Source organism: Sylvia atricapilla, chromosome 6 (genome assembly GCF_009819655.1).
Source record: "Sylvia atricapilla isolate bSylAtr1 chromosome 6, bSylAtr1.pri, whole genome shotgun sequence".
NCBI classification, from domain to species: domain Eukaryota; kingdom Metazoa; phylum Chordata; class Aves; order Passeriformes; family Sylviidae; genus Sylvia; species Sylvia atricapilla.
Window position 1 is genome coordinate 25342655 of NC_089145.1, and position 22058 is coordinate 25364712.

Consider the following 22058-nt stretch of genomic DNA (forward strand, 5'->3'; position numbering starts at 1 on the left):
ATATCTAATTACACAGTAATTAAATTAGGCCAGTAATTTTCTTGGTTGTGATTTTCTCAATATTATTCTTATGGAAGCTTTTTATAGTAGTGGCAGGTATTGATTGCATTGAAATAGATGAAAACAAAGTTTTGTTTTGGCTAGATTTAGTACATTAAAATAATATGATTAATAGCTTTAGACCTACATCTAAATTCTTCACCTGTGTAGGTCCAATATGTCAGGTCTAAGCCAAACCAAATAAAGTGGCAACACTAATGAAAGCAGGGAACAAATGTATTAATTTCATTTTCTAAATTATTTAAATAATGGAATAGAATGGCATAAATAATTAGGAAAACAAATTAGCTTTCAAACCGATTTCAGTTTTAATATTTACCATAGACAATGGTAAATAAAGCAGTCAAGGATTTTGTAGATAAAATTAACTCAGAGGTTTAAAAAAGCATTTTAAGTAAGTGTATATACTATAAAAAGTAAAACTGGAGGCCAAGAAGGCCAGTGGTTTTCTGGAATGCATTAGGAAGAGCATTGCCAGCAGGTCTAGGGAAGTGATTCAACCCTTCTACTTAGACCTTGTGGGGCTGCATCTGTGCTCGTCAGTACAAGAGAGACATGGAACTCCTGGAGCAGGTCCAGAGAAGGATTTTGAAGAGGACTGGGAGACTGGAGCATTGCTCTCATGAGGAAAGGCTGAGGGAGCTGGGCCTGTTCAGCCTTGAGGAGAGACAGCTGAGAGGGGACCTCATCAATGTCTGTCAGTGTCTCAAGGGAGGGTGTCAGAGGATGGAGCCAGGCTCTGTGCCGTGGTGTCAGGCAACAGGACAGGAGACAGCGGGCACAGACTGATGCATGGCAGGTTCCACCTGAATATGAGGTAGAACTTCTGCAGGTCACCAAGCACTGGAACAGGTTTCCCAGAGAGACTGTGGCGTCTCCCTCACTGGAGATAGTCCAGAACCATCTGGATGCAATCCTTTGCCACATACTCTAGAATGACCCTGCTTGAGCAGGGAGGTTGGACTGAATGACCCACTGTGGTCCCTTCTAACCTGACCCATTCTGTGAAGCAGTAATAAAGCTGTAAAAGATACAGAGGTTAAAAGAAACAGTTGTGAACAGAAAGTGACCACTGCTCACACTGATACTTAGGACACCTGTGTGAGTGATACTGTGGACCTCATGAGGATTTGTTGTGTCACTCAGAGTAATATGGATGCTAGTGTGTGACCAGGAAAGAAGAGAAAAGGGGCAAAAAAGCCAACCCAGCAGAAAGGTGAGCTGCTGGAGAATGACTAATACTGTGCCTAGATAAGTCATAAGTGATACCCAGTTTAGTAATTCTTAGTGTTATTTTTGGGCCTGCTCATAGAAGGCAATTCCCGCTATTGACTGATGAGTTCCCAGACACTTTTTACATTTCCAGACACTATTGCTGTGGTTACTGTGCCCCAGAAGAGACCAGCTCTCATCACCACCTCATGTGCCTGCTGATCACAGTGTTGGCCAAGATCCCTGGGTAAGGCATTGCTCACTGCTTCTGCAGTTTGAGCACATGGCTGTTACAGGATTGTTTTGAAATGCACATAGTAACTTTTTGATAATTACAGTTTTCTGTGCTCCTTACAAGTCCCTGTGGAGGAACTTTGCTCCTTCTAGGAGTTGGTGAGACATTGAGTAGGCAGTGGCAACCAGCATTACAGATTAGATATCAGCCCCCATGTCCCAGAGTGGCAGAATTTAGCCTAAATGATGTAAAGACTTTAAGAGAACAGTAGATAATGATTACTGACAATTAAGTACTCTTTCTTAAAGCCTTTTAGGAAAAAAAAAAGCTTACTAAAAAAATTTCTCATCCTTTTGTTTCTTGCTCACAATAGCTTTCTTGTGTAGGCTTTGTACTAGTGCACAAAAAAAAAAAAAACACCAAAAAACAAAAAACAAAAGAACCCCACCAAAAACAACCCCACAAAAAACCACAACAGGATCTCGGATCCTGAAATTTACCTGATAAAAAGATTCAAGGGTCATTGTTTACAATAACAGAGCAGAACTTCCATGACTATTTACCAGCTCAGGCGAAAAACTATGCCTCCTCTCTGCTGCTGATGGAATCATGGATGTTTTCAAAGACCCTGTTGATTTATATTGACTCTTAGTGTTCTTTTGTTCTTTAACTCATAGTTTCAAGTAATATGGTAGAATTATGAAAGCTTAATTACTTCATTTTTTGGATGGAAATGTTTTTCTTATTCCCCTACCCCTAACTCCTCCTAATTTAGATGTGACTGATGTTTTTAATTATTGTAATTGCTGCAAAGTCCTAAATGAAACAAATTCTTGTGTATGTTATCTGCTTGTCATTTCTAGCCTGAAGATAGTTACATGTGTTTCAGACATTCACAGAACTGAGATATTATTGTTCTCTCTTTACGCTTAAATAAATGAGAGATTTTGTTTTTCTACAGAACAGCAGAGGAAGGTTCAGGTCCCTATCTCTGTTTCCTTTAGGATGAGTGGCTCTCCTGTTCCTGACGGATTCAGCATGGGCTCAGAGAGATGCTAGTTGTTCTGTGCTACCTGTAAAATAACAACAGCTACTAAAAAAACCCTATCCAATTCAGGGAGTTTGCATTAATCTCTTCAGTGAGCTTGCCTATTAGGATGTTACAGCTCTTGTCCTGAAATGATGGGAGGGTTTCAGGAAAGTCTGGTATTTCCTGGAGATCTGTTCTTGGGATCTGAGTCCAAACTCCTTGAAATGGATGAAGCACCTCCCAGAAGGTTCAGTTGATTTTCACCAGGCAAGTCTTTGATGTATTTGTGCAGGCTCATCATGGCTGTGCCTCTGCACACTGGTCATGTGTGCAGTTGCATGCTTACTATGAGAAAAGGCCTGGAGAAAGCTGTGCTCACACAAACCAGTGGTGCTCAGTTACTGCTGCTTTTTGCTCTTCTTAATGGATAGACATGATGGCAACAGCCACCTTTATCCAGGGTTGAGTAGGTTGGGAATACCTCACTTTGCCAGCATCTTGTCTGCATATGCACAGAGCAGGTCTCTATATCTGCTGTATGAATGTGCGCTTCTCTTCAGAGCTGTGCCTCAAATTTAGGAAAGTGAGTCAAGAGAGTAATCCAGGTAGCTGATCAGATACCAAACCACAGTTCCTTTGCATGCACTGTGCCTGCATTGCATGAATTACTTCTCACATTCTCTTCCCTGAAATTTTGTCCATTTGCTGAAAGGACACACTTGCCATGGCACAGACTGTCACATGGCCTGCCCCATTGGCAGAAAATTTACTTTTCCCTCTTTAGTGCCCCACACCTTTTATTGCTCAGGGCGGGTTATATCATGTATCAGTTAAAGTTCACATCGAGTAACTTACATGCTGAATCTAAGAAGGTTAATTTTTTCATGGTTGCTTCTTGCCTCTTTTGGAATGCCTTTCTTCTTATTGTTGGAAAACTCTTGAGCATATTGAGGCATATAGAACAGCATCAGTGATGTCAAGAGGATCTGATTCAGACAATCCTGTAAGCAGATACAATGCAGAGATACCTGAGTTTCCCCTAGGAATCTAGAAGAAGTGAGGTCTTGGAGAAACCCAGGCAGAGAAAAAATTCAAGAGACTGGAGAAACAGGGATCTAGAAGAAACAGGGACAGAAGGAGATAACGGTACAGATACACATGGGCAGTGGTAGAAGCCCTCTTTGCCATTGCAGCATAAAGCAGTGATTTGAAAAGCACATAATGCCATTGCTAACAAAGAAGAGATTTTGCTTTAGAAATAGAAGTGAGAATGATTCCTCCTACAGCAAGCACACAAAGTTTTCATCTTCCTACTCACACCAGTGCTCTACCAGCATGCAGCCCTGCTTACATCCTGGCAATTTGTACCCTGGGTTGAGTGAGCTGGGAGACTAGAAATTGAGGTAGGGGAAAGTGAAACTGCTTCACCCCTGCTGATGGCAACATTCCCCACAAGGCAGATCTGAAGGCAATCCTTTCCCTCCTAGCTTGAGCCTTCTGCTTTCCTTGTTTTGAGGGGGAGGAGAGGCTTGTGAAGAGATTATTTAAAATTAGATAAGGTAAATAAAAATTGTCAGTGTCTCTTTGTTGGATGAGTAACTTAAACATCCAGGGCAGTCGTAACCTAAGCAGCCAAAGTCCTCTTGAGCTAGGGCTGAATTTGGCCCATTGTCTCTCTTTCACACCCACAGTACAAATAAAAGCTTCAGCTTCTTAGCGTTAGGTGGGAGGCAGGAGAGCCACTGGAGTGTGATGTAGCATTGACAGTTGATATGCCTTCGTTGAGAATCTGTGCATACAGCAGAATGACAGTCATTGGGAGACAGGATGCACTTTGCTAGGAGTGGGACATTATGGTGTGTATGGGGTCTTTATGGCAGAGTTATGGAGCAATGTTGACTTTTGATTAAGGGATGAGGGAAAAGCAGTGTTGCCCTGAAAACTGATCTGGAATCTTAAAAAACTCAATCTCTGGCAGGAGCTACATTTAAAGAGGTCATTGTACTTCGTAACAATTTTTCTTATTAACTATTGTTTAAATAACTCGGAGCTCTGTCCTTCTGAAGTAGAAACAGCAGAATAGACTGAAGAACTTCTGCTATCAGTGAAATCTGACAAATAAACTATACAAAAATAATTTCTTTGCTACTTGCAGAACAGTATTTACATTGCACTTTCCTCCAGAAGGAAGCTATGGACATGTTTAAGTGGTGTACAAGAGTCTCTCTCATCTTCACAGAACAGCAGCTGGGTCTGCAATAGACACGAGTCACTGTTCAGCACTTCAGGGCTCCAGTTTGGAACAGCTTAAGACAGATTATAAGAAATATGAAATCCAAGTAATAAAGCATATGAACCTGCAGAAGTTAGTTATGAAATTGGAGTTTAGCTAGAGCTAGTAACATCTGTGGAGTTTTAGTAAGTGCTACTGAGTCTTCATAATTCTCAAACATACAGGATTTTCTCTGGATGCTTCTTCTCACTGGTGTATGTTTTCAAAAGTCATCATTACTGCATGGGGCACATATGTGACAAGGAGTGACTTAATTTCTGTTTGAACTCTGTTAAAAATCAAAGATAAATACATAAAAGCAACCTCATTTCAGAGTAAGTATGATCTTCTAGCAATTATATTGTTATGTCAGTTTAGTTCGATGCATAACTTAAAACTTCTTTGTGAAGGCAAATCCATAAAAAAAAAATCACTTGTGTCTGTGGGTTCATATATCCTCTTGATACATTCTAAGATAACTGCAGGTTTTTGCCCTCCCAGGGGCACCAGTGTTGCTGGAGGGTGCCTTATAAGAAATGTAGCATAAGTTAATAAGTTTGGGGAAGTGTGGCCAGGTCAGAGTGATCTGGAGTCTGGAGAGCAACATTTTGCCTGTATTATTGCCTGCAATTTCACATTTTCTGTTTTTCACTTAGAGTGTAGAAGACAATAAAAGTAAGTTACCCTAAGCACCTAAATCTTCCATGCTAGATCCATGCTAGGGAAGACACAGTTGTTTTGAATGTATATTTCTCAGTTGATGAGCAAGCACCTAAACTTGTTTCCAGTGACATTAATGCCTCCCATTGATTTTGGTGATTTCCAATTGGGCCATTGATGAACACTTCTGTAAATGTAGCCTAATCCTCAGATACACTTGATCTCTAAAAAACCCCCTTGACACTAAACTGTCATGCCATAAGTATAATGCAGGTCCATTTTACTTCTCCAGCAGTGGGTTGTGTTCTAGTGATAGGAAAGCTGAGCCTTCTCTCCTTGTTTGTAAAGCACTTTGGGATCCCTCCAAGTGTGCCATAAACATTGGTGAGCTGTGGTTCTCTCCCACCTGGGTTTCAGTTCCAGAGTATGAGGTTTTTTCACTTTCTACTTTTTTATTTTTTTTTTATTTTCTGCCTTTGTGACCGAGCGCTCAGCTGCTCTTTGTGAGCAGCTGTTCTATTTCCCTGTCTGCCTTGCAGTGGTACCCAGGCAGCTGCAGCCAAAGGTTGCCAGAGCAATGCCCAGCTTTGTTAAAAAGTAACAGGATTGGGTAAGAGGGGAGGGAGTAGGAAACTTCATGACCTGGAGTAGATTCTACAGCATGCTGTCAATGGGTGCTGAGGGACCTGGGTGAGATCTATGTCCAACTAGAGATGTAATTTCTATGCATGTGCCACAGTAGAGGTTTACCTGCTGACTCAGGGAAAGCTGTTAATCATGAGGTGATGCTGAAGTTCTTTGGGAAAGGAAGTGTTGCTGACAGTGACAAGCAGCTTATGTGCATGTCTCATGGAAACTTAAATGTGCGTATGTGTGCATGTGTGTGTTCATTCAGTATCTGCTGTCCACATACTGCGTGACTCACACACAGAGGCTGAGGTGTGGCTAAGAGCAGGACTGTGACGTGCAGTCTGACTTTTCTTTTTTTCCTCCTTATAGGCAGCTTTCCTGTGCATGGCAGGGCGTTATCTTTGTTTGTCCATTCTTGGGTTTGTGTGCGTATTTTTCCAACAGTGATGACAGTGTTTGTTTTGTGGTTCCACCTTTGAGCACTTACACATTAGTGAGGAACAATTCAACGTGCACAAAGCTATGTAATACATTTGTGGCGTGTGAGACTTCAGCTTTTGCCCAACTTAAGATTTCTTTTCTTTTCCAGAAAAAGGCATGGCATACAATTAAAACCATGGTTAACTTACCAGTCATCAGCCCCTTCAAGAAACGCTACTCATGGGTGCAGCTGGCTGGGCACACAGGTGAGAGGAGTATCTTCAATGTATTTATTTGTGGAATGAGGATGACTGCAGTAAGGTGAACAGTCTCTGTTTACTTCCTTCCTTCAGGTATAAAGGAAGCAGGCAATATCACATAAACCTGTGACCTAAAATGTATTTTAGTTGTGGTGTGAATAGGGAAGTGGGAGTGATACACCTGAATAATGAGATGAGCAGGGAAGCAATGGTCAAACTGGGGAAGGACCAGGCTTGTAAGGTGATATGTGTAAAATACTTGTTAGAGGGAAACAAGAGGTTGGGGGGGGGTTAAGCCCTTATCTGTCTGATGCTGTTGGTTGCAGTATGGGATCATTTCTCCAGACTGAGTAGCCAGTAGTTAGTTCTCTAGGGGGAAGGGTTACAGTCCATGCCTCTACATGCTTCAGCCCTGGAAAGGACAGTGTTTCTAATTCCACTCCAAACCTCTCATCTGAATGTAGGTCCTTGGGTAGAAAACAAATGGGAAAATTGCCTTGCTGACCAGGTGTTTGCATTGTGAGTCTCTCATTGTTCACTGTTCAGCTCAGTTGGTTGGTTCTAGTTTTGTGTCTGTAAGAATTAGTAGGCGTGCTCCTCATGTAGGCTTAGTTTTATTCGTAATGCAAAAAAAAAAAAAAAACAACAAAGAGAAGTCATTAGGTTTGTGTCTCTCATGCTTCATATAATTCCTGTGCAGTGCTAGTGGGGGTTTATTAGTACACATGTGGGCAGGCACCTACGCTGCATCGTGCTGTAATGCTGTACGTGAACCACCTCTGTGTATGCTAATGCCCTAATATGGTGCACTTCAAAGCTGTGCTGAGAAATTCACTGAGCCCTAAAAACTGAGTAGCTGCATTTTGCACAGTGTTGTTGTTGGGTCTGATTTGTATTACATGAAGTGCCAAGATGACCCAGTCTTAGTGCAGTTTTTGTCAGAGATGTGTGTGTGTGGAGCTGGCTTCATCTGTGTGGAGTGATGCACTGGTCATGTAATCATAACCCTTCTGGAGACTCGTATAGTAGGGTGGAAGAGAAGGGTAAAGAGTTTACTAGAAGCTGATTAGGGGAGATACTGTTTCAGCTTCCTTTTTGCAGCATTCTGTGGTTGGGTTTACTCCATCCTTTTTGCAGCTGTTCTTCTCTGATATGATAGTTTTTTTCTGAACTAGAACCTGGGCTGTTACTAGCCTGGTCCTTTTGCTGAGGCAGTGCCTGTTCTGGGATTTGTCAGAGAAGAACCAGTTTGCAATGACTGAAGGATCCTGCTGTGGTTAAGGTTGAGTGTTATCCTCGGGATTAATGAGGCTCCTACTTTGGTGCCAAATTTATTTTGTGTAGGTTAAAGGGTGCCTCTGAATGAAACATGTACTTTCCTCAGATGCTGTCGGCAGGTTGCAGGACAGGAGAGCGTTTGGAAACTCTGGGCAGGTGGAGGCTGATTACTGCTAATTGTGGCCTCTGCAGATGTTATTTGTCCTGGATACCATTGAGACCCAGGGCTGTAAAAAGCGCTGGTGCCCTCCAGACTGTACCTGCAGGGCATTAGCAGATTAGCAGGTTTCCAGAGGAGAGGCAGTACCTGCAGGCAGACGCAGGCGCAGTCACAAGCACGTGTGTGTCTGTGTATGTGTGGAAAGGGCAGTTCTTGGCTTCTGGCTGGTTCTGGCTGTTTAACTATCACTGATTGACTGCGCTGCCTGTGTCTGGACACAGTCAGCAGGTGTGTATACCGTGTGTGAGGATTAGGGACAAAGCCAGAGCTGGCAGTGTTATGCAGCTTTAAAATAGCCTGTCAGAGGATTAATGAGTTCTGGCTCGTGGCTTCTTCCTGTGCCTTTTAGTAAGTATAGTACTGTTTAATAACCTAGCAAAGACTGGCATGGGAAAAAACCCAAACAACCCAATGGCCTGAAGCAACTGCACTCCTTAAAGCTATAAATTCTGACATGGGAATGTATCCAAACGGACTTTCACTGTGAAAAACTCTTTGTCCTGTGTGTTCTGTTTTTTATGAAAAGCATCTTCTCTCTTCTCTTCAGGGGAAATCTTTAACTGCTGCCATGAGACTGAGATAGATGAAATTGGAATGGTGGGGGAAGGAGTTCTTCCTTTTTGCCTGTCAATCTTGTCAGCAAGTGTTTGATTTTCTTTTTGTAGGGAGTTTCAAGGCAGCTGATAGTGGGAAGATTCTCAAACGCTTCTCAGAGAATGAAAAGGAGTGTTTTGAACGATTGATGAAAGACCCACTACGCTCCTGCGTCCCTTGCTTCCACGGTGTGGTGGAGAGAGATGGCGAGAGCTACATCCAGCTGGATGACTTGCTTACTGATTTTGAGGGGCCAAGTGTGATGGATTGCAAGATGGGGATCAGGTAGGGTGAATGAAAGAATTCTCTTTCATTCTCTGTGTTTTCTCTGCGTTTGAAGGAAGGGAGATGTAGTCATGCTCACAGTCACCTTGGACAAACTGAGGACAATATGTCCCATTATTTCCAGTTTGTACATGGATTCTGGAAACTTACTGATCTATAGCCTCAAAAACGACCCACATCCAGAAATTTTCAGGGATGATTTAAGACAAATTTTCTCACTCTACAGTGCCCTGATAATACATGAAAAGAAATTATGTGATTTATTCACTGCCAGTTAATTGAATCTTTGCGTATGCCGTGATTCAGAAAGCCTCACAAAGTAAAATTTCCATCTCCCAATGCAGATGACTGAATAGCAGTGCGAAAGCCCATTTCCAGTGCTTGAATGTGTCGTTGCTGGTATGGATCTTTTCTTTAAAGAGTTGACCATTTGCTCAGGACCGACCTGTGTTTTTCCCTACTCTGACATCTTGAGATGTTGCTATCTCTTTCTTCTATGGTTTCCTGATTCCTGAGGTTGTTTCACTAAGTATGCCCTGCACAGTCATTGCTCTGTGTACTTTGGTTTCCCATATGCAAAACTGGGGCAATGATAAAGCTTAACTTTCCTGAGGCCAGTTTGTAAGCTGTAAAAAGAAATGTTGAGAAAGTCCTTAAGGATGTGTTGGGATGTGATGTTTGCAGAACATACCTGGAGGAGGAGTTGACTAAGGCACGAGAGAAACCAAAGCTGCGTAAGGACATGTACAAGAAAATGATTGAAGTGGATCCTCTTGCTCCCACGGCTGAAGAGAACGCCCAGCATGCTGTCACCAAACCCCGGTACATGCAGTGGAGAGAAACCATCAGCTCTAGCGCCAACCTGGGCTTCAGGATTGAAGGAATTAAGGTAATTGTTTCACCTCTGCCTGTTCCTGGAGACTGAACTTTGTTTAATGTGTTGATTAATCACAGAGCTTGTGCACATTAATAGCCAGCTTTTCCAAAGGATTATGTGAAAATGCACTAACTGAACTACAGAGTTCACTCTATTGCAGTTTTGAAGCATTCATTGTAACAGAGTGTTGATGAATTTAAGTTTCAAATACACATCAGCCCTACTTGAATCAACTACAGAGACCTCACAGGAAGGACTCTAGAGGTATGCAGTGCAGATAGAATGAAAATGAAGTGGTTGTAAGAAGGAATTCAGAACAGAAGTATTAACACCCTCTCTGCATGCAATTACTTTTTTTTATCCAGGAACTATACATATTTATTCCAAGTGAATCACACTAAAGTGGTTTTGTTGCAGTTATGTTTATTGGCAATGCATGTTAAAAGCATTTGCTTAGATACTCTTGAGATCGAGGAAACCACTTTTCCTTTTAAATACATGATGAGATCCAGTATAGATGGAGCTGGAATAAAGCCAGAACAATCCAAAATGAAATTTCTCCATCAGCCAAGTCCATCTGCTATTCCTGATGGATAAGTTTGTGCTCCTGTACCATTCCTAGGATATCACCTTATAGCCACAGTAGAACCGTGGCAATTTTCTTTCCTACCCGTTACTTATCTTTTATAGAATCATAGAATGGCCTGGGTTGGAATGGACCTTAAAGGTCATGTAGTTCCAGCCCCCGTGCTGTAGATAGGGACACCTTCCACTAGACCAGGTTGCTCAGAGCTCCATCCAACCTGGTCTTGAACAATTCCAGGAATATGACCCCTACAACTTATCTGGGCAACCTGTTCCAGTGTCTCACCCTGTTTTGCAGTGAAGAACCTTTTTCTAATACCTATTCTAAACCTAATCTCACTTTTAAAGGATCCCTTGTCCTGTCACTGCCTTCTCTTCTAAAAAATGCCTCTCCATCTTTCTTGTAGGCTCCCTTTAGTTACTGAAAAACCACAATTAGGTGACCCCAGAGCCTTTTCCTTTCCTGGCTGAAAAAAAACCAGTTCGCTCAGTCTTTCCTCATAGGAGAGGTTTTACATCCCTGTAATCAAATTGGTGGCCTCCTCTGGACTTGCTTGAACAGGTTCATGTCCCTCCCGTGCTGAGGACCCCAGAGCTGGATGCAGCACTGCAGATGGGATCCCACGAGAGAGGAATAGAGGGGAAGAATCACCCCCCTTGCCCTGCTGGCCACGCTGCTTTGGATACAGCCCAGGACACCTTTGGCTTTCTGGGCTGTGAGCACACGTTGCTGGATCATGTCCAGCCTCTCATCCACCAGCATGTCTAAGTCTTTCTTAGCAGGGCTGCTCTTGATCTGTTCATCCTCCAGCTTGGATTGATACTGGGGGCTATCCAGACCCAGGTGCAGCACCTTGCACTTAAACTGCATGGGGCTCCCATGGACCTACCTTTGAGCCTGCCTATGTCCCTCTGGATGGCATCCCATCCTTCAGGTGTGTCAGCTGCACCACTCCAGAACTTTGGGTTAGTTTTGTTTCCATTTCACAATTCAAGCACATAAAATAAGGTATAAAAGACAGTGATGCTGATGAACAGAGGCTCTTTAGACCTCTTTCTTCTATCCTTTGCTTTGTGTCTTCTCGCTTCCTTATTCACAGATTGTCCTGCTGTGGTACAGGAACTGGGGCTTCCAGCTCATGCCGTGCTGGCCCCCGGTGTGCTGTGCCACCCACTCCTGGCTGTTAGACACAGGCATCCTCCTGCAGGAACTGTCTGGGTGGTAGATGAGTAGGTGATCTGGCTTTAGTCCAGCCAAAACACGGGATCCTGTCTTGCCCTTTAGCCAGCTAATGATGTTACCAAGATACCTATATGGTTTTATTCCTATACAGCTTAGGTCTTTGTTTTTGTGCTAGCTGTAAGATTCAGTATAGAAGTGTCCTGCTGCTGAAAAAACCAAGTATTTATTCCTGCTGCTGAAAAAAACAAGTATTTTTCTGGAGCTACAAGTACATAAGAGCAGTACATGAATTGGAGGTATCTGTAAACGTAGAATTATATGAACATCCATGTCTCCTAGAGCATCCCTGTTGCTTCAAGAGACATGAGTAAGAGATTTTAGGCAATTTTCTTTCCTACCTGTTACTTACTTATCTTTTACAGAATCACAGAATGGCCTGGGTTGGAGTGGTCCTTAAAGGTCATGTAGTTCCTGCCCCTGTACTGTGGGCAGGGACACCTTCCACTAGACCAGGTTGCTCAGAGCTTCTCTGTGTAATGGAATCAAAAACGCAGATGATCTTGAGGCCTTTCGTGTATGTTCTTGGAAAGATAGTTGGTGAGTGAAGATGTACAGATTTGAGTCCTGGAGAGTGACTGAGCTGAGGGAGAATAGGGGAGCTTCAGAAAAACCTCCTAGCTTGTTCTTTGTGAATTTGTTGGTTGTCAGAAGCAGGCGCAGTATGACACACAGACTGTGTAGTGTTTCCCTGTAGAACACTGCTGTAACTGTGCACAACATGAATACTTAATCCTTGACTAAGCACAGGAAGTACTTTGGAGCACATTCCCTTTCTCTCTCTCTCTCTCTCTCTCTCTCCCCCCCCCCTCACCATGCTGTTATGAGGAATGTAGGTATCATTTTTCAATCTTTTAGATGGAAAAAGGTGGCAGAAACATAATTGTTCAGGCAATACAGGTAGTCAGTACTCCCTAGACTTTTCCACTGAAAGTGAACTGTACATCTAGTTCTGAATTTTTGTAGAAAAGCAAAGCCATTCTGCAGGGATCCCCATTTTGCTAGGAAAGCCTGTGAGAGTCAGTGGTACCAGCTGGTGATTCATGGGAGTAGGGTTCTCCCTGACTGGTCTGGTAACTTGTGGAGTTACCTGATTAGGTATGTTGGGTTTGGTCATTCCTGCCCTGTGGCTGCTTGAATAAGAAGTACAAGCAAAGTGAAATCATATAAGCCCTTCTGTGAACTGGCTGCTGATAAATGAGCTCTGATTCACCATATGAACTCCTGCAGGAGCGGGTTACCTTTTCTCTTTGGGTTGATCCATTTCTTTGCCTTGCCTTGCTTCTGAATCTCTGAAATCAAGTCAAGTTCATTTATGGGATTTGTCACTTTTCCTCCTATCAAAAATATTTTGACATTTGGTTTTCCTACAGTTGGAACCTGTTGCTCAGTATCTTGCACTTCCCTGTTTCTAAATGCACATTTCCTCTCTGGCAGAGGCTCTCTGAGGGCCAGGCATCACAAACATTTTCTCTACAATGCTAAGTTAATGCCTGGGGCTGAGATTTGGGATTTCTGTCTTACCATTCTGTCAGTGAATGTCTGTGCACTACCTGAAAAGTTACTTCTTCCTTGGGTACCATTCCTCTAGCTGTAGATCAGGGATAGCCATTTTCCTAGGAGGATACCAGATTTGATTCATAAATCTTTGTGTATCCATGAAGTTAACTCAGAGCCCTTTAACGGAAGTGTGCAGAAGGCTCTGAGCAAGACCTCATGGTTTAAGATGGATAGCACTATTTCATGGAGCTGTGACACCTGCCCTCCAGTGAGCCATGTTGCTGTCACATCTATTGAGGAATGTTGCAACTGCCCCACAAGCTGCACTGTGTGACAGACTGCTCTGCTGTGCAGGAGTGTATGTGGAGTCCTTAGCAAAGGTAAGACTTCAAGGATGAGCCAGGCAAGTGCCTACTGAGGATCAAGTACATCCAGAGCTGTTGCAGAGCAATGGTTTAGAATACTGGAGTGGGGCCATTCAAACTCTGGCTGTTGTTTACAGCAAGTAAAGATAGGCAGTAATTATGTTTCCTGCCAACCACTGAAAAGGTGCAAAATCAGAAAAGTTTTGTCAGCCACAGGGAAACAAGCAACTGGTTTGTCCAGACACAAATGGTTAGAAAGGGAACATGGAGCAGCTATTTCAGACATTGGTTTATAATCTGCATCATAGGGAGAAATTATTTTTAAAACAACCTTACTCCAGTGAAGAGATATGAGATGAAAATTCCAGATTTCTGTGTGCTGTTGAGTATTATCACACATCAGATCAGATGGCTTCTAACTTTCACTGCCTACTGGCTGAACTGCTCTGGCATAACTGGCACGTCTCGTCAGGCTGACGTGCCGCACTTCTATCTGTCCAAAGCCTTGGAATAAAATTCTCTCCCATGAGAGATCTGGAGTTTTAGCATTACTGAATTTTTTTCATGAATACATTAGAAACAAGTTCAGCTGTGGATAAAAACAGTGTTTCACCTGCTGAGACTGGACTTGAATTTGTCATTTTGGTGCAGTGACTTAACATGTGGGAGACAACATATTTTTATGACCTGCTGATTTGCTCACAATGAAAATGAGGGATTGGACTTAAACAAGAGAGAGGAAGACAGTTTGATAATCCTGCAGGCTTTTAGTGGATTTTTGTGACCAACTGTATTAATTGCTGTATTTTACACGCATATCCTAAAATCTCCTATTTATGTCTCTTGAAGCAACAAGGATGCTCTAGGAGACATGGATATTCATCTACTCTATGTTTGCAGATACCTCCAATTCATGTACTGCTCTTATGTACTTGTAGCTCCAGAAGCACATAAAAATACCTGTTTTTTTCAGTAGCAGGACATTTCTGTACTGTATCTTACCACTAGCACAAAAATACTCTGAATTTCTCCAGGACACACTTCGAACAAGCACAGTGCCTGCACTGTCCTTTCCAAAATTCACCCACCTGCTTTGTCGCTGCTAGCATTGCGAATCCCAGGTTGTTCCTGTCTGCAACAGATTTCTGTTCTGTGACTTCTAGGTCTCATTATAGGTTCAAAGGTATATTTAGAACTGAATCCTAACTGAGATTCTTTGATTTCCCATTGAAAAAAGAAACAACAACAAAAACCACCAACAACAAAAAGTCCTCACCAAAACCTAAAAGAAACCCTCAGACTAAAAGGACTAGTGAAGTTGGGTTTGGAAGTGTTCCCTCACACCCTCAGCCAGGGTTTCACTAGCCAGACAAGAGTACAACCAAAGAGGTCTCTGTGGTTTGCCCCACTGAACTTCGCAGTGCTAGTGCTGATGTGAGAAAACCCTCCTGCAAGCTGGTAATATAATGAATTGTTTATTTTTTTTTTAACTTGTACTCAACAGGAAGTGACCTGACAGTGCCATTTAAAGTATCCAATCAACTTTTGTATCTCCTCTTCTTCTTTCTTTCTTGGTTTATCTGTTCTCTTCCTGTTCAGCTACTTACTTTCATCTGGTTAGCAAGGGCTGAGCTGTTGCTAGTTCAAGGGGATTGAGTGATGAGAGGAATGATATGTGTGCACTATAAATAATCTCTCTTTCTGTGTGGTTTTGTGCAGAAGGCAGATGGAACATGTAATACAAACTTCAAAACTACAAAGACACAGGAGCAAGTTCTACAGGTTTTCGTGGAATTCATTGAGGGCAACACAACTATTCTGGTGAGTCTGAGCTCTTCAGGTGCACTGATTTTGGACCAGTGCTCTTGCTTCAGGGCCATGCTTTCTTTGGTACAGGAAATAGGGACTAGAGTACCAAGGGGATAAGTAGTTTTGACTCCTGCTTGCTCTCAGGAGATCGGGTGGACATGGGGCATTGGTGGGTTGTGAGAAGTTGACTGAGGCCAGTTTTGTCAGCTCTTGCCATGAGTTGACCCCAAATGCTTCATGTCGTCAAAATGTCATTCAAATTAAGTAACTTCTGGCTTGCCATCAGCTTCAACCATGGGTGTTGGATGCATTAGATGGGTGGTATCTAAGCAAGGATTGTGTTGGCAGGAAAACGTGTGATTTGGGAATTCAGTCTGGAGAGGATAAAATCAATGTGGAGGCAGGAAGTGAGATTGGTGACTAGCTGTGCTCTCATGTGTGAAACTCATCTCAAAGAGTAATTCCTGTGTGCTAATTCATGGGTAGCACAGCAGGCATGTGGTAATGGCATAACACATCTCTTGTCTTTGGAACTTCCAAGGATGCCGTAATGTTTTGCTGCAGTGTGGAAGCCATTTATGAGGGCAGATTAGCCCTTCTGGAGGAGCGTGCATGGTAGCTCAGGCCAGCATTAAAAATCTGCACTAGAGCTTTATACAGTAGGCCTTGATTCTTTCTATCCCCCATCTGCCCCCACTGTGGTTGGAGCTCCTTACTTCTGTAACACAATTTCTTTCTTTTCACTTTGGGGGACTGGAAAATTTTTAATTCCTTGAAAGATTTTTCTCTTTATTAAAAAGAAAAAAAAAAAAAGAAAAAAACCAAAAACAAACAAAAAACAAAAAAACCCCACAACAAACAAACAAAAAACAGTTGCAGAAAGCCTCATGACATCCAAGTCAAGACAGATAAGTATGCTTGGTGTAACATATGCAGCAGATGAACTCCAGTCTGTTAATTCACTATGAAAGCTTGAAATGTATTTTCAGATTGACCTTCAAATTATGAACCTCTTGTTTTGAAGGACCTCTAGCCTAAAATGAATATGGTCTCTTAATTATATTGACTCTTGTAAATAGATTACCTTTATTCAGTTTTCAATGAAATATTTATGGGTTGTTTTGATTTTATTTTTCTCTTCTCCCTCCAGAAAAAATACCTCAAACGTCTGCAGGAAATTAATGTCATTCTTGAATCCTCAGACTTCTTTAAGCGACATGAGGTGAGCAATGAGTAGTGTAAAAGTGTGGAGGTGCATCGCTTCTTCATTTGGTCATTCAGGTGTGCTTCAGAACAGGCCGCTGTATGAGTAAAGGGGTTTTGCAGAAAAAAAGCTAATACATGTTGACAACACAGAGACCACAAAGCCTCCACCACAATGATACAGATAATTAAACTAGTTGAGGAACAATAACTCTCCTGTCTTTATGACATCCCAGCACTTACAGCTCTGGGCCACTGCATGGAATAGTTTATTAGTACCAGTTTCCTATGGTTTCTCTAACGCTGATGTGCTCCAGTGGGAATATTTACAGGGGAATGGCAACATGGAGGCTTGCATTTGATACAGTAGCATTCAGTTGTAGTTTGACAGTGAAGGCTGTATTACTTAGATTTATGCTGAAATACCATTTAAGTCTGCTGTCTGTGTTCTCTGTGCTTTGCTGTGCAAAAGGCGTCATTAGCATTGTAATTTCTGCTAGTTAACAGCTCAAGATTTTGAGATTAGACATTTTGCCTTGTTGATGTTCTCTTATCAGTAGAGATATTTTTGTTAATCATGGCTCCTGATCTATCTTTGAAGGGAGTTACTGGCTTTTGCTGAATGGCTCAAATTGAGACCTGATGCTGAATATGATGAAGAATTGCTTTTCTTCCTGTTTTCTACTGAGTCCCATTTCTTATCTACCCTCCCATTTGTACCTTACTGGTTGATACAGTTATACAAATGGGGCATCTAAATCATCAATGTATAAGTGATCCCAAAAGTCTGTTGGGTCACAGGTGAGCTGAGGAGATCATCTTCTTAGCAGGAAGTGTTAATTGGTGGGGGAGGGCTGAAGATATATTTTTAACTACATTATCTCAATCTGTCTTCCAGGTTGTAGGAAGTTCACTACTTTTTGTACATGATGGTAGTGGGAATGCCAATGTGTGGCTGATCGATTTTGGAAAGACCACCCTTCTTCCTGACGGGCAGACACTGGATCACAGGATCCCCTGGCAAGAAGGCAACAGGGAGGATGGGTACTTGTTGGGATTGGACAATTTGATTGGCATCTTGGAAAGCATCACTGAAAGATGAGTTGAGAAAGGCACAAAACTTACAGGGCTTCTCTGTAACTTTCTGCTTTACTGAAGTAGAAGGAAACTCAATTAGAAGGAAACATTTAACTCCAAACTCCTGAGGTCATCAGTGCAGAGGGAGCTGCATCCAGAACCCAGCAGTCAGTGATCAAAGCTACTTTGCATCAGCCCTCTATGAACCTAAATGAATCACTCCAGATAGGTCTGTATTGCACCAGATGAACTTGAGACTGGTCCTCAGAGAATGAAGATCTCCTTACTCGGGAATCACACCAGCATGAGTCAAGAGGTTTGTGTGGTAAACCAGAATGATTATGATTTCTGGCAAAATGTGACTCCAAATTACTTCTTAGAGAACCAGGACAAATGCTTGGGAACTCAGGGCAGGAAAAAACGATTTTTCAGGGGACTGCATAGTTTTGAAACCAGATTGGGGTTTTTTCCTCTCTAATTCCAAGTCCTCTTGCTACTGTGTACACTGTAGGTTGGACCAACAACTTCTGCTGCATTATGTTACAGTGTGAGCAAGGTGCAAAAGGGTGATAATCATGAGAAACCGGGAGCAAAGAGAAACAGCACTTTGTAGTGGCTTGATGTGGCTAACTGCTGTTGATTTCTCCCCTTCCCTACCCTACCCTTGCTTCTATTCAAGAACGGCCTTGCCTTTTCTATAGCCACTCAGGAGATTACAGGTACTCTAGGGAGAAAAGAGCAGCCTATTGTCTCCAAAAACATTTGACTTTCCAGCTGTGTGGGCTGTTGGGTATGTTACTAAGGTGGAGCTTTAGGCTTCTTGCAGCTGAACTGCAGCTCTGAAAATCACTAATGATCTTTCACAAGCTGATCAGGGAACTAAGTTTTTTTCCCAAGGCTTGTTTATTTTTGAAGATAAATCCCCTATACATATGCACACACTAGTAGTCAGCAACCAATGTGATCTTTTAAGATCATGGTTTGACTTTCTCCTAATGCACGTGACTTCTCGGCCATGTTCCTGTTCTCAGATAAGACACTGCCACTTACAGGTGTGAAGTGGCACAGCAATCAGGGAGGTCATGTTTCTGCATTCATAGCATTACACAATGATGAGATAATTCCCAGGCATCTTTCCTCGAAGGTATCAGCTGTTAACGCTAGGCAGTTTGGGTGAAGGAATGTCAATATATTACATCCTGTAATCCCCATCTGGAATCACAGGGTGATTTGTGCTTCATTCTTATGCTGAGGTCCAGGCACAGCCACAGAAAATTCAGTTTCTAGGTTAAAATCAAGAAAGATTGAATTGTTTTCTTGCAGTGACTTCACAGATCTTCTCTGTTGGTTGCCTTTAGTCACTGCAACAGTTTTTTACATACTGGCAGTATAAATACTATCATTAGTCACATGTTGACTCACATTCCAGGGTTTTATATCAATAATGTGGTGATGCAGTTTTCACAGTGCAGGTAGGAGTTACATTACCAGTTGATGGCTAAAGCCCCTTCAACATCTAGAGGTAGTAATGTATGTTGATCAGAAATTCCTGTCTATTTCTAGTATCCTGTGCTCAGGAGAGATTCTGAGAATTTTGGATATATGGAGGTGATTCCACTTTTGGGAAACTGCTGTTTCAATAATTAGTTGATATCATAAGCAAAAAAACCCCTCTATAGAGTCCAGATCTGGAATGAAATCTGTAATATCTGTAATTTGAGTTGGACAGCGTAAAATCATTTCTATAAGGAGTTAGTTGGGTAACACACTACTGTACTAAAAGATAAGTAATTTAATTACTTTTTCATCACCTCTCAACAAACAGAGAGTTTCAATACTCATTGAAACTCGAAGCTCAGTTATGATGTAAAAGTTAGATGACACAGAGTAGGTATTCTGTAGCAAGTAATGACATGTGGAAATACTTCATCTTAAACCAGAAGCTGTCTGAAATTGGTAATTATTTTTGCAGTTCTCTCTACATTCAGACAACTTCTGTGGCCTCTCAGAGTTTCTCTGGTTTATATTTATGGTAGTATGTTAATGAATTTTTCACTTAGAAGTTTCAGAGTGTTTACATTAGGTTTTTTTGAAGTGACGGTGAGTATAGATTGTATCACTATACAGATGCCTCCTAACTTTTGAACTGCTATGAGATGACAAATGAATCTGTGGTGAATTCCATACAAATTTTTTAAAAAATAAGTATTTCTTCTTTTCTGCAGCCAGCAGGTAAGCCACTGGATAGCAGTGATAAAGGAGAATAGCAAGGAAAAAGGTCTCACAGGCAGGACTTCAATGACATTGTCTTTTTTATGCAATTGCAAGCTGTCCTACCACAATTAAAAAGAAGTATAAAAGTTAGAAATAAGATTAAGATAAAATTCAATTAGTGGTTAGTGTAATTAATCTTCAGAGTTAAATTTCTTTCTTCTGTTACCACATATGTGAATCTTTTACACCAATGTGACCTATTTCCTGGAGGAGAGGAGATCTAAACAGTAGAGGCTGGTGCTCAAATGTCAGGTGAGAGTTTAAGATAAACTTTCAGATTGACTGTCCAGCTCTAAAGGAGAATTGGAACAATGTGTTATCAGTAGCTTCAAAAAAAAAAAAAAAAAACATACTCCTGGTAGCACATGGCTGGTTTTGCAGTACATGGTCCTGGAAGAAAACATGGAGAAGGTTTGTTCCACTGCAGTAGCTGAGAAGGTCAGGAAAAAAGGAAAGTCTCGGCTATATGAGACACTGATCTGGAAACTCATTCTAGATGATGTATAGTTCTAGGAAGTTCATTTTGAAATGGCTGTTTTTCTTGCTAGGGGATTAGAAAAAAGGAAATCACAGTCATCTGTTGCTGTAATGGGAAAAGAGAGAAGGAGGCAGTTTTTCATAGCAAACTGTAAGTATAGGACTTCAGCTAAACACTCTAAGGAGCTGAGGCTGTGAGCTCAGGAGCAAACTGCCCCAGGGTGAGTTTTAGATTCCTTGTTTCTCATCAGTTGGCCCAGAGCACCTGTCTATGGACAGGCACTTGCTAGTGTGAGGAAGCAGCATGGCCTTCTTTCACTATGGGGAAAGTGGTGTTGAATAAGCTTGTATTTACCGGAGGGTCAACATGGTGCATGTGCACAGGCATGTAACACAAGGGAAGCTGATGTGTGGGAACCAAGGAATTTGTTCACATGCAAGTCCAGAGTGTCATTCGTTAATGCATCTGCTGAGATAGTGCCTCGCTCTGGAGACACTGAGCACGTGTGATTCCACAGCAGGGTCAGAGATGCTGGCCTAGAGGCACTTTGGTGCTGAACAGATGACCTCTGACTTAGGCTCCAACATCTTTGCACTGCTGCATTCCTGTGTGAATTGAGAAGTAGGACTAGGGCTTCTCTTCCTCAGCTTCATCACTGACTTGTTTGTTTTAGGCCTTGGACAACTCTCCTAGGCATTGTTTTGTTTAGATTTTACAGATGGGAATAGACCTACTTACCTCACGGGAATGGTGTGAGGCTGTCCTTCATTAGTGCCTGCAAGCTGCTGTGAGATTCTTTGGAGGAAGGTGCAATATAGAAAGAAATGCAGAGGTAGATCAGATAAGTTTAAAAATTATGGATGTTGAGGTCCCACAGAGATATAAGTTTGGCTGAAATTTAACCAGAGTGGTAAAACTTAAATCCCTCTAAATTTTGTACAGGGAGGTAGTCACTTAACGTCTGATCCAGTTCCTGTTTAAGGGAAAGATTTCAATGGGAGTTGGACCAAACCCTTATATATCTCAGAGGGCTTTTGCTACTTTTTTTATTGCTGTTGTTATTTGTTATTCTTAAGGTACTGAGATCAAATGGCCTGTATCATCCACATGCATCCGTTCTGAACACTACAATGCAATGCTGACATTGACTGTATTGGATGAGTGTTTGTTACTCTGAAGTGTGTATGCTACTAAATAAATGAGACTGAAGGAAAAAAGATACCTGCTGTGATTTGGTCATGTGAAAATAATATCTTTTCTTCAAGAATTTTGTTAGGGATGGGAGAAAAACAATATATTTTTTGTGTTTATTTTGCTTTTAGTCTTTAGCATCTGGTACTTCCTAAAGCAAAACCAGTTCTAAGACATCTAGAAGCTAAATGGTGGAGCTTGGTTCCAAAACCTATTGTATACATTACCTTTAGAACCTGATTCACACAAAGCTTGTCAGCTTCCTTCAAGGTAAGCTCTGTCTCAGAAATCTCAGTAAATAGC

General features: G+C 41.9%; 1 protein-coding gene across 4 annotated transcripts in view; it reads left to right on the forward strand.

Annotated features, from left to right (window-relative positions):
• The window catches only part of ITPKA (inositol-trisphosphate 3-kinase A), a 39266-nt gene extending 17485 nt beyond the window's left edge, over positions 1-21781 (forward strand). For 3 of the 4 annotated variants that reach the window (XM_066321229.1, XM_066321232.1, XM_066321233.1), the window contains 6 exons: positions 6689-6785; positions 8943-9156; positions 9841-10045; positions 15443-15544; positions 16683-16754; positions 17634-21781. In XM_066321229.1, coding sequence (XP_066177326.1) covers positions 6689-6785; positions 8943-9156; positions 9841-10045; positions 15443-15544; positions 16683-16754; positions 17634-17837 — 894 coding nt within the window. In that variant the 3' untranslated portion in view covers positions 17838-21781. The remainder of the gene's footprint in view (positions 1-6688; positions 6786-8942; positions 9157-9840; positions 10046-15442; positions 15545-16682; positions 16755-17633) is intronic. The other variant, XM_066321231.1, reaches the window with a different exon arrangement.
• The last annotated feature ends 277 nt before the right edge of the window (positions 21782-22058 follow it).